A 13,048-nucleotide genomic window follows, 5' to 3' on the forward strand; every position below is an offset into this window, starting at 1 on the left:
ATCAACCACCTTGTAATAAAGTAATTTAGCATTTTTTGACTGCTGTAAAAAGTTGATCAATGAAGCTGCATCTTTCACCATTATATACAATTTGCTCTTTCTGTTCTGCCTGAACTTCAGCTTTAAGGATATACCTGAGAAGCCTTGTATGAATGCACCTTTTATAACCATTTCAAGTTTATTTTAAAGATATTGGGGCTTCAGTGGCCCCTGTAAAGCTGATTTCGTGCCACTATTACATGGTCTGTATTGTTTCCGCAGACTGGGTTTAGATTGTTCTTTACTGTACAGGTGAACAAACACTACTGTTTGGAGTTGAACAGTAGTGTGCCTTTTTTGAAATGTAGTTCTTTATGGGCTTGAATCTGAAAGCACTTAAGATCGAAGAAAAAAATGAACATTTTGTGAATTACTTCTAAGCTATGCTGCACTATTGTATTTTAAAAAGGATCTTTCTAAATTCCATCCTAAAATGCTTTGCTGTTCTGCAAAGTTGGTGTTAAAGATGGCGATGTCTGCTGCCTTAATCACCTTTCAGTGAAAATCAACATGTAGTTTTCTATGTTGCTGGATCTGACTTGATCCTACCTTGGCCAAAACTCTACTTACTGTTCACTTTTGCATACAGTCCTAGGGGCAAAATATTATATAGAAAAAGGGGCATATGCACCATCCAAAAGAACAGTGTGTCTTCCTTAGTATTTGGGGAGAGGCTTGCTGAAAGCAGTGTTAAAAGCTGGTTATGATAAATGTATTGCTCTTAATTGAAATATTTATTCATCAGTTTCCCAGACTTGGAACATTTTTAGAAGCCTATCCTTTTTATTAGTTGGTCATGGGTGATATACTTCCATGTGTTGGTACGCCTAAGATGTATTTCTAGTGGCTCTAAAAGCCAATTCAGCGTTCTATTTGAATGCCCAGGGTCATATGTTTCTTAGCTTGGCTTTACATTTTTCAGGGCCATATGTTTTTAGATTTATCGCAGTACCAGTAAACTCATAGGGCCATGATCTTTACTAGAAGCCTCCCTCTGTTTTGCAGGGTCATAATGCATACTTGAGTTTGGTGATGAAATCCATAGTATTGGGCCTGTATAAGTGAGCAATTCTGAATACTTAAGATTAGGTTTAAGTAAAATGTAACTTTGTACGTTCCAAGTTCCTTACTGTGCAAAAAAATTCATGTACTTGAATTTGCATCTTGGTCCCTTTACTTGTGCTTTCTTGAGCACCATGGGAAGTCTGTTCTTTGAAACGGACATCCTTTTTACAATTGTGGGAGCGTATCTCATGACATGTGATACTTAACTAATTTGAAAATTACCCTTTTTTCCTTTCTATGTTCCTGGTACCTGTGGATCGGCTCAATGATGATTGTATCGACGAACCTTCACTGCGGACCCTTCTAAAAACACACATACACACACGGACAACTGCTGTAATGAACTGATTTTAACAGCGTAATGATCGCTTTGTTCAGGGCAATGCAGGGGCTCCCAGTGCTCAGGCCGCCAGAGGAATTGGGTCAGTTCCTCCTACAGCAGGTGCTGGAAGCTATGGGAGGGGGAGAGAGGAATATGAAGGGCCACCGAAGAAACCAAGGTTCTAGATGGCCGCCTATCAACCTGAATTTTTTTTTGGTTAACACTTTTATCTTCTATTTTATTGAAGTAACATTTTTATGAATGCTCTATTGCTTGACCCAGTATATGTGAAGCTGGATACAATATATGTAGGTCTGAGTTAATTTTTTTTTTTTTTTTTTTTTATGGCAGTGTATGTTCATTCCCAAAAATGCCCCAATCTTTGTTTTTTTTTTTTACACGTGCTTTAAGTATACTGGATGCTACTTAACTCTTGGACTTTGCTGTTCAGAATTGGTCAAACTTCAATACTCCTAGAAAGGAGTATATTGGCAAGGCCATTGCTTGACTTGCCATCATGCCATCCAGCGCCAGACTGTAAATAGATGGGCAGCTTTATCCCCAGCAAATAGCCGTAACTCAAAACTTGACCCTCTTGTTTTAAGATGGCAGTCCAATTCTAAGTAATGCTCTAATTTGTGGATCCCTTCCCAATGGTTCTGGGATGGATCTGATAATTTATGTATTTGAGTATTGTGGTGAGCAGAAACTCGATGAAACTTGTCCTTGTAATACATTGTATTAAAATACTTATAAATAAAAATGTGGAAGTTATTGTGTTTGGGGTGGGTAACTGTACTGTCAGATGCTCAGTGCTGCAGTTTAGGTCTAGCACGCCAATATTTCTTGGTTGGAGTTGGGTATAATATGACTTGCTGCATAAGGAAAGCTGTTTAATGATTATCCTGTGTATCTGCCAAATGGCAGATAACTGTTTTTCTTAGCAGGGATTCCTGTTCTTGGTAACTGCGTTGCTACCAAATTTCTGAATGGCATTTAAGCTACATGACCTGCCTAAAACTCCCCCCCCCCCCCCCCCCCCAAAAAAAAAGGGCATTACTCCTTGTGGTATTGCTGGACAGTTGAGAATAGATGCAAGAGGTTAACTCTAGTCAGAAGGAAACCCACGTGCAAGTCTTTAGTGGTTTTTCCTAAAGCAGCATTTTTACTCCATATACTGGCAACAGTCATTTGTTTTTTCTGTTTTCCAGGTTAATGTTTAACAGCTTTTCTTCTGCAGTAAGCGATCATGGCTTCCACAAGTATGACTGACTAATTTTATGTATATTATGCCTAAAGCAAATGTGAGGTCTTTCTGGGCATATTTGCCCAGCTGACTTTCACTCCTAGTGCTACTCGCAACATGTGAACATTATCACTTTTTTTTTTTTTTTTTCCCCCCCTGGAAGTTTTTAAACCTCAAGGGTCATTTCTATGCATGTTGTGAAAACTGTTTGGCCCACAGCTGCAGAGAATGGTAAATTAACCACTAATGTGCAGATGAGTGTCGTGAGTCGTCAACCTCACTTGGATACCCACCCATTCCTTTTTTTTCTTTTTTTTTTTTTTTTTAAATTTGCACTCTCGTGCATAATCTATTGTGTCCTGTGTCCTGTTGCTGGGATGGATTAACAAAGAATTAGCAGTAAACCTGCATAACTTTTACTGTTGCCTAATTTGGCCAGTTTGCGGTTGTCATGAAGTCCCATTTGTACAGCAAATCTGTATTTACCTCCATATGCACAATTGGGAACTGAATTTGCTTTGTAAACTAGTCCATTTACTTTGCCTAACTTTGTAAATCTTTCCCACGGATACAGGAACATTTTGTTAGGGATATGTACAATCCTATCGATCTGGTAAAATGAAAGTGGGGATGGGCTGTTGACAGGTTGTAAGTTCCAAGTTTATGCTGTGTATGTATATATATAGCAAATGATTGTAAGATCACCAAGACATGCTTGCACTAACCCACTAGAACTATTGTGCACGCTCATTCAAATGTTTAAAGTTAAACTCCAGACAAATGCTAAATTTGCATCCTTTTTTTTAGATTGTGATTTCCTTTTTCCTGTAGGCATAGGCCGCTTTGCTCAATGCTTTGTAAAGCAGAGCTCTTAATGGGCTGGGGGCCCTCCCTTGTGTGATGAGGACCCATTCCTTTTTCAGTTTTTTTTTTTTATGGCAGAATTTTTCTGCTGGTTGTCTTGTATTTAAACCTTGAACACCATTACACTAAATCAATTCTGTCTGGATTTCAACTTTAATACCTTTACTCTGTAAAGAACTACATATATCAATTTAGAGGTAACTAATATGGAACCTGTAATGTGTATGAATCGGCTTGGAACAAAGACCTTAGACTGACTTTTTTTTTTTTTTTTTTTTTGTGCAGCGTTGGGTTGAAAAATTTGTACATTTTTTTAAGTTTATTTTATGCCAGATGAGCACAAGGCAAGCTGCCATTGCTTTTTTTTTTCCCCTTCTGGGTCTTGCCTATAGATAAACCCTTCCTTGCCCAAATAGTAAAGCTTTCTGTTTATCTAAAGCTCGTTCTAGTTGTCTATAGCAGTCTCTTTTTTACAGTATGGAAAGCTCTGGTTTAGAGCACTCACAATTTAAAGTCCTCATTTAGGGATTCCAGCAGGTTGTTTGCTGAGATCTCAACAAGGGCAGGTCATTACGCGATCAATTCTTAACTGACTACTATACAGAATCGGAGAATATGAAAGCCATGATGTTGCGTTCTGGCAATGTAATGATCGAAGATCATGTGCAAGTAAGATTTTGGTCCTTGGCATTTCAACTCGCAAGTGCTTTTTGTAAGTAAAGTGTGGTGGTCCCCCCCCCCCTCTTGGGTAGTGGGTAGGCTAGTTAAACAGCTAGTCACCTCTCCAACCCATCTGGCTCTCAAATTAATGGTCAGTAAATGTCAATTGTCACTGATGTCCTATTGACAATATATAGTTCTTGATATCCAGAACCTTTGACAAACATTTTGATCTTTAAAAATAGTCCTGTTTTTGTTGCAGAATGCATTCAGTACATGGGGACATCATGGCTGGTGATGGCTGGCTGTTATTTTTTTGGCACATTTTACATAATGTTTGTGCTACAGATTTAGTAGGAGTCCACAATGGAGTCTACAGTCAATATTTTAGACCTTTTTAATTTCTTTTCAGTGTTTTTTAATCTTCAAGGCACAGATGAGTATTCAGCAGTGTACTTTGTTGGCAGCCAGAGATGTAAGAATCTGTTCACTTTATTTTTTTACTGGAGTTTTAGCCACATCAATTGCACTTACAATCTTAGTGACCACCTGTAGCAAGCAATTCTGCAGTGCATAACTTTGAGGAACATAGTGCTACTGGACAATAGGATCCTGGATGTAGTAGTCCTGCTTCAAGATGCTCAGTGCTGGCCTTGTCCAGGTAGGTACATAAGAAATCCTCTACCTTGGTGACCTTTTGTTTTATTGCTATTCTGACATTACACTTCTGTTCAATGAAAACAATGCAGCACTTATTTCTTATGGTCAACTTCTGCTATGCAGCACAATTGTAAGGTCGGCGTTTACTGTAATGAACTACATTTAAATCTGGTTTCCAGTGCTGGCTTAGGTGGCTATTGGGAGGGGTGGCAGTAGTGTTATGAAATTCACTGCCTTCCCAAAGGGAAGCTCTATCGTATTTCAAGGTCCTCTAAACTAGAAGACCTAACCAGAGTCTCTAAAGAAATTGTAATCTTGCAATAAATATAGTATAATCTGATGTGGAAATGATTTTTGCTCCTTTGAGCAAACTTCTTGCTAAAAAGTGTCTTTAAACATGTAGCATTGGCCTGTGCTTGGATTTTGCTCAAGCATTGATTGTAAATTTAGTGCTTGTATCAAATTATCAAACTGGTTGAATAGCACCTTTTTGTTATTTAGCTTTTACAGGAGCAGTCTGCTTACAAGTTCACTTCAATTTTTAATACTTGGTATTTTGAGCATTCTATTTGGTGATCCTGGCACTTGAGTTGCTAGATATAAATACTGCTTGCTTATTACAAAAGGATCTTATTCTTTGTAGGCTTTTTCATTTTATTGTGAAGAATGCAACTGTACGATGGAATTGCTGTTGGAGCTTGAGTAAGAGTAAACCATTGCTATGAGCAGTGCGAGACTTCCTGCTGGAGTTCTCATGAGGAATAGCCAGTGGGTTACACTGCTAAAGGGTTTTACCTACAACGGAGCTTGACCATGTGTTAAAAATGAAAGCAGCTTATTGTGGGTACTATCCAAAGAAATGTACTGAGGCGGTATGGGGATGGCCATTGCTGATCACCTTTTGAAACAGACCTTCTGTATTGATCATGCGGTTTTTGCCAATAGCACAAGTGTTTTTTAGCCACTTATCTAGAAGTGTGAAGTTTAGATTACAAGCTGATTTAAATTTGCATACTTGTTCCAGGTTACTCAAGTTTATTGAATCCGACCAATTTGTATTTTTTGTCCTGCTATAGCAGCTATCCCCACTTCTCTGTAAAATCTTTTCTTTTTAAGGGTAGGGGATTGGGGCTTTACGTAAACTAAATTCTCAATTTGCTGAATATTAGCTGGAATAGCCAGTTTAATAAACATCAATTTATTTATTTTTTTTCCCGCTGTACAGCATTTGTGTGGAGATAAATGATTCCTTTTTATCTGATCCTTTGCAAGTGGACCCACTACCACGTTGCTGCCATTGAGATGTCTACCATGTTGCTGCCATTGAGATGTCAAATCAACACATTCATACGACTTAAATATAAATGTTCTATCCACTGTTAAGCAGCAAAGTAGAGCAGTGTCTTTAACCTGACCTGTACTTGCAGTAAAAATTAGTTGGTTGGCTTAGTGTTTTCAAATGAAATGTTTACTTTACGCCATTTTAGTAACCTGGTGTCAAAGTGGTACTGTAGTTAATAGCATGATTAAGCACAGCTCCAGCAAAGGCTACAAGAATTGCCTTTGACCCTGTTTCTGTATATTTGCTGTACCCTACCAGTATGTTTTGGGACTTTTTGGAGTAATTGGATCACAAAGCAAAGGCTGGGTAAATTAAAAAAATGTATGCGCCATTGCCCTGAGAGAGATGTAATACTCTTATTTTGCTTCTAGCCTAAAGGTTATCTATTATGCAATATACTTAACCTTTTACTGATTGGGAAATGCAGCTAAGGATTCAACACCTTTGTGGGTTTCCCTGATGTCAATGGAACACATGACGTGCATTGCAATGTAATATGTAGTGAATAACGTTCATAAGGGATGAATGCGTGGGTTGTAACGCGCGACTTAACATGCGGTTTTTGCTAGGTTTCCATTGATTTCAAGGAAGCTAAGGAAACTGCATCAAGCAAAATTTTATTTGTCCATTTGTCCATGTGTGTTGGTACATGCATGCTATGGAAGTTGTGTGCTTTTCATATGTATGACTCGCTGTCCCTACATAGAAATTTACCTTAACAAGCCCTGTAATGAGCCACAATCTAATCCGGGACTGAACTGAATGTGGTAGAACAAACCAGGCAATATTTCTAAAGGGGGAAGGGATCGCTGCTACCAGCCCAGGTGAATAAATGAGTGGCCTCTCAGTCTACATGTCTCCACCAAACCACACCTAATGAATTTCTCCTTACGGCTTACTCCCCATTTACCTTGAATGCAGCTTTGAAATTGTGTTATTTCCTGAGATTGCACAATTTCAAAGCTGCAGATCGTTGAGACCTCGATTGCACTTTTAAGACATCTGTGCGGCTTCATGCACAGAAGTCTTCATGTTGCACCCAAAATTGCCAAAGTAGTGCATGTACTTTTTCAAATTGATGCAAAGTCTGCGTCAGTTTTATTGTGCGTTTTTGCTGGCAATACGGTATGGCTTGTTATGCAATTTTGACAAGTCAAATCACATGTGCAGTTACTCCAATGTGAACAGGGGCCTGATCGTGGCTGGTCAAGCACTGGTGGGCAGTATGAAATGCAGAAGCGTGTGTAGTTTGGTGGAGACCTTTAGACTGAGGCTGCTCTTAATCGTTCACCTGGTCTGGAGTAGCAGGGATTCTGTCTTTAAATTTATTAACCACTTGCCGACCGCCGCACGACTATTTACTGTGGCGTTCAGCCCCTCACAGGCAAAACTCCCACACCCCCCGCGCGTGTGGGTCCGCCGGGCACTCGCGATTGTCCGTTACAGCGGGAGAAAGGCAGGCAGCTAATGTAAACAAAGCCGCCTGTCATTCTTCCCTGTGTATGAATGGAGATCAATACGGTTCTATGTAGGACCGTTGATCTCTGTTCTTACACCTCAAGCCACATTCAATCAGTAGCACGCCCCTAGGGACACACTTAACCCCTCCCTCTCAAAAGTTAACCCCTTCACTGCCAGTGTAATTTTTACAGTAACAGTGCATATGTATAGCACTGATTACTGTAGTAATGTCACTGGTAACCCCAAAAGTGTCAAATGTCAGTCAAGGGTCTGATCTGTCCCGCCGCAATGTCGCAGTCCCGAAAAAAATCGCAGATCGCCGCGATTACTTTTTAAAAAAATGACAAATCTTTCCCTTAACGCAATAACTTGCGCAAACAAATCAAAATACGCTTTTTGCAAGTTTTTTTTTTTTAACCAAACATATGTAGCCTAAAACAAATTGGCCTAAAATGTAAGTTTTTTGATTTTTACATATTTTTTTTGGGGGGGGGGGATTTAATATAAAAAAATGTGAAAAATATTATTTTTTCAAAATTGACGGTGTTTTTTTTTTTTTTTTTTTTTTTGTTTATAGTGCTTGATCAAAAACGCACTGGTGATTAACCACTTTACCACCGGAGGATTTTGCTGTCTTCCGTCCAGGCCACTTTTTGCGATTCGGCGCTGTGCGACTTCAACTGACAATTGCGCGGTCGTGCGACGCCGTACTCAAACGAAATTTACGTCCTTTTTTTCCCACAAACAGAGCTTTCTTTTGGTGGTATTTGATCACCTGTGCGATTTTTACTTTTTGCGCTATAAACAAAAAAAGAGCGTTTATTTTGAAAAAATAACAATATTTTTAACATTTTTTTTATATGAAATTCCCCCAAAAAAGATGTAAAAACCAATTTTTTTAAAAAATTTTTGGCCAATTTGTTTTATGCTACATATGTTTGGTAAAAAAAATCGCAATAAGCGTATTTTGATTGGTTTGCGCAAAAGTTATTGCGTTTACTAACTAAGGGAAAGATTTCTGTCATTTTTGGTGTGTGTTTTTTTTTTTTTTTTTTTTTTTTTGGCGGGACTGCGACATTGCGGCGGACAGATCGGACCCTTGACTGACTTTTGACACTTTTGGGGGTACCAGTGACATTACTGCAGTAATCAGTGCTATAAATATGCACTGTTACTGTAAAAATGACACTGGCAGGGAAGGGGTTAATTTTATTGGAGAGGGAGGGGTTAATGTATGCCTGGTGCTTACTGACGTGTAGGGGGGGAGGTGACTGTGTGAGTCATGGACAGATCGGACTGTTCAGCATAGCTGGACATCCGATCTGTCACTCCCTGTCACTATGGAGATCCGCCCGCTGTGTTTACACACAGCGGGCGGATCTCCAGACTCGATCCCCGACGATCGGGTAAGAGCAGCGGCGATCGCCGCTGCTCCTCCCCTGGCCCGACTCCCGCTGTGAATGAAAACAGCGCCGCCCAGAAGGGGGAGTGTCCAACGACGTTAATACTACGTCGCTGGACGATAACGAACCACTCTGCCGCAGTAGTATTACTGTGAGCGGTTGTAGAGTGGTTAAATAACCACCAAAAGAACTGTTTGTGGAGAAAAGACATCAAATTTGTTTAGGTACAGCGTCGCACGACCGCGCAATGGTCCGTTAAATTCACGCAGTGCCGAATTGCAAAATAGGCCCTGGTCAGGAAGGGGATAAAATCTTCCAGGGTTTAAGTGGTTAACCCCCTGGATTGGAGTAAGGGCAAGCCCCATGTTCGGCCTTAACTGTGATCCAGGGCTCCATTGTAGATTTCTTCTGGTCTTAATGACAGCTGTTTCACTAGATGGAGTAAGGACAAATCTTCCAACAGGACACCTTTTTGTCTTTTGGGTCTATAGTATAGGAAATTTAGAACCTCTAACAGTCTTGTTGCAGATTTACCCTTCTGGTCGATGTGGTAAGGAAAGATTTCTATGAATCCCAGATGGCAGAAAAATCACTGGGGCTCTAATCCCTCTCTCCACACTAAACTGGCTGGATTGGCATGTTAATGTCAAAACTGGTACATGTTGCTTCTTATACTTATAGGGTAACATGGACCTGTAAGTAGGCAGCTTCTAAAACATATATTTCATAAACTACCTAAAATCTGTTTTCAGTCCTGCGATGGCTGATGGACTTGGTTTTAAGAGGTAGGGACTGTGAAACGTCGCTGTGCTAAAATACTAAGCTGGAATTGAAGCCAGGATGTAATGCACAAATATGACTGTCCCATGGACATTGGTTGTATTGGCAAAACTATAGCGGCTGTCACTCATAAATTTCCTCCACCCTGGTTTTTTTTTTTTACATGGCTAGGTTACGGACTTAACATCCCTCTTGGATGTTAAGTCGGTATTAAAAGAGTCTTTCAACTTGGCTATCTGTAACTGTAGCAGACCTTCGTTCTGACTTTGTACTTGCTCCAAAGTGCTTGGTGCAGAATTTTTCCATTGCTAAGGACTTGTGTGCACTTAGCGGGGCTCATCTGTGCTAAACCACCTGGGGTTTGTTTTTGAGGTGCGATAAAATAAAAGCAAAATGTAGCATCAGGCAGGTATTGACACCAGCATGTGCTGCTTAATCCAACAACTCACCCCATGCTGCCTGAGCATTGCAGTGTTTACTAGGCTTGGCAGAGGGACACTGAACATGCATTGTAATTTGCAGTATGTACTCTGCCTTGGTGAGGTTGTGCAGTTTGTGTATTGGACGCTTGAAATTCCTGTGTCCTAAAGCAGGTTGCAGTATTGGATTTGGGTCTTAATGGGTTTTAACAAGCTGCGACAAGGCAAATGTGAGCAACCGCTGTTAAGCTACGAATGCAATGTTATAGGGTTCATGGATATCTTAGTCGCGTCATGACATTGCACACTCTTCAGTGTGGAGTTATCAAGAAACACTTAAGTGAAAGTACTGGTTTCTTTGGATTGGGTGGCTGACTTTTACAGTAGAAACACATTTTGATGAAATGTGGAAACATGGTTATTAAGTGCTGCATTGTTTTCAAATTTGTATGTAAATAAAATTTGTCAGAATTGTTATGTCAGAATGCACATACTATGTGTTTTTAAAGGTGCAGTTTCTTTTTTTAGTGTTTCCTAAATTTTGGGACAACCCAGAGAAACTGTTGAAAAGCAAAATCTATATCTTTATACTAGGATGTATGTAAATGGTTCATGTATTAAAAATGGAGTAATACCTTAACCGAATAGGCAGGCAGTTGTATTTTCTGAACCTGACTCTTGCTTTGTCCAAATGTTTTGGACATGAACGTTTCACTTGCTTTTAAGTTGCAGTGAGTCGCACCTTTTTTGTGCTATAGGTGCACAACATATCAGACTGAACTACAGATGGATATCTGTTTTGCAGATCTATATATCAATTGGCTGATGAAATTACTTGACACTGTATCTTGCTATACTGAAAGATCATTTATAATGGTGGTCTGGCTGTGCTGAGTAATCTCGGCAAGCTTTGTCCAGACCCCTTTTTAGTTAAAAAAAAAAACAAATTTACAAAGATCAACCCTTTAACCTGTTACTCAACTGGTTATTGCAGCACAATATGCTGGATCTATAAATTCTTAGAATTGAGACTGATCCAATTGTGTTTTGGATCATAGTTGTGCTTGGTCACTAACATTAAGCAGAATACTGAAGGTGAATTTTATCTTTCTGGTCAGTAATTTCTGGTCACTTATCTTTAGGTATGGAATTTGGATACTGGCTAACGATGACTCAAGAGTCTTTATGTTAAGGTATGTTCAATTGCTTTGTGGGGGGTTGTTTCAATTTAGGCCAGCCTCAGATCAAAATTTGTCTAGTTCAGGGAGCAGCTGAATTTCAAACCATGTATGGGCTGGTAGTATTTGACCACTGCGTTTTTTTTTTTTTTTTTTTTTTTTTTTTTTTTTTTGCTCTATAAACAAAATTACCATTTTGAAGATCGATAAAAGTATTTTTGCTTTCTGCTATAACCTATCCAGTAAGCAAATGTAAAACCACTTTCTTAAATTTAGGCCAATATGTATTTTGCTACTTTTTTAGGAAAAAACCCAAGTGTATATTGGTTTTTGCGCAAATGTTAGTGTCTAAAAACTATAGGATATATTTATGGAATATTTTTTTACATAGCTGACACTTTGCGGTAACCAGGAACACTAATAAAAAGTATGCTAAAAATATGAACTCGCTGTATTAATGAGACTGGAAAGAGGTTAAATCTAGGGCGGCCAAAGGGTTAACCGTGCCTAGCCAGTGTTTGTGTAGTGTGCTGCTTTCACTGCTTTGCAGACACTGGATAGGTTCCCCCCCTTTCAGAACTGAGATGCCTGGTTTACATGGGCATCTCTCAGTTCTGTGTTTTTGACTGATGATCATCTAGTGACAGGCGGACATATCCCTGCGACCCACAGATCGGCTTCTGGTTTAAATTATCACAGCAGAAGTGGACTGGCATTGCACGTTAACTTCCTGCAGGCGGAAGTGCAGAATTGTGTGTGTATACATGTGATCCTGCACACAGCTGCCGCCCTGTAGCAGTGAAAGTGCTATAGGGTGGTCAGCAAGTGTTTAACCTCTTCCAACTCTCCCTAATCCGAGTGGTACAGCCTGAAGGGTTTGGCCCAAAAACCTTTCTGGGATAGATGGACACCCTGTGGAATAGTGTGGCTTTTGTGTAGTGATTAGTGTTCAAAGCATAATTCCTGGCAACTATTCAAAACAATTAGGAACGTGAGCTGGGACAATAAGCAAACAAATATACTTGAAAAAGCGCAGCCAATTGTTATAGACACATGTTAAAAGGCTGCAGTACCCCCCCCCTCATCAGTGCAAACTATTTTGGGTAAAATAGAAGGCCAATAGATTCCTGAAGTAGAAGTTTGTCAATTTGCTATTGAGATTAACATTTTAACAATCTGCATTGCTAGGTCTTTGCAGTAATTGCCATCATTATTCCTATTATAGCTACAAACAGACTGCTATAGAACTAACTTGTGATTAAGCTAGTTAGTAAATGGTACTTGAGTTGCTTTTTGGGATTTCAGTAACCTAATATATTTGACAATGTAACAATTTATTTATTTTTTTTTTTAAATGCACAATGGTAATTTTTATTTTTACACTCCACAGATTTGATACATGTGTCAGTTCAGACCACACTGCCTCTTGAGGTCCATTGAATTGCAAAGGAGGTAAATTCTATTTGTGTCTACTAAAGTATACCACACATGGTCATTTATGAAATAAAGTTTAAACATGGAGCATTGACTACTTATGTACTGTGAAGTTAATTTTTCCTTTTTTTTTTTTTCCTTCAGGGCCACTTACTTGACAGATTTTTTATTCTTG

General features: G+C 39.3%; 1 protein-coding gene across 2 annotated transcripts in view; it reads left to right on the plus strand.

Moving 5' to 3' along the window:
- SFPQ (splicing factor proline and glutamine rich) overlaps positions 1–11,470 on the plus strand; it is a 32,226-nt gene extending 20,756 nt beyond the window's left edge. The window contains exon 10 of one of the 2 annotated variants that reach the window (XM_082244490.1): positions 11,404–11,470. In XM_082244490.1, coding sequence (XP_082100616.1) covers positions 11,404–11,427 — 24 coding nt within the window. In that variant the 3' untranslated portion in view covers positions 11,428–11,470. Of the gene's footprint in view, positions 1–1,461; positions 2,190–11,403 lie in introns of those variants that run through there. The other variant, XM_082244489.1, reaches the window with a different exon arrangement.
- The last annotated feature ends 1,578 nt before the right edge of the window (positions 11,471–13,048 follow it).

Source organism: Pelophylax lessonae (assembly GCF_965119305.1).
Source record: "Pelophylax lessonae genome assembly, chromosome: 2".
Taxonomy (NCBI): Eukaryota; Metazoa; Chordata; class Amphibia; order Anura; family Ranidae; genus Pelophylax; species Pelophylax lessonae.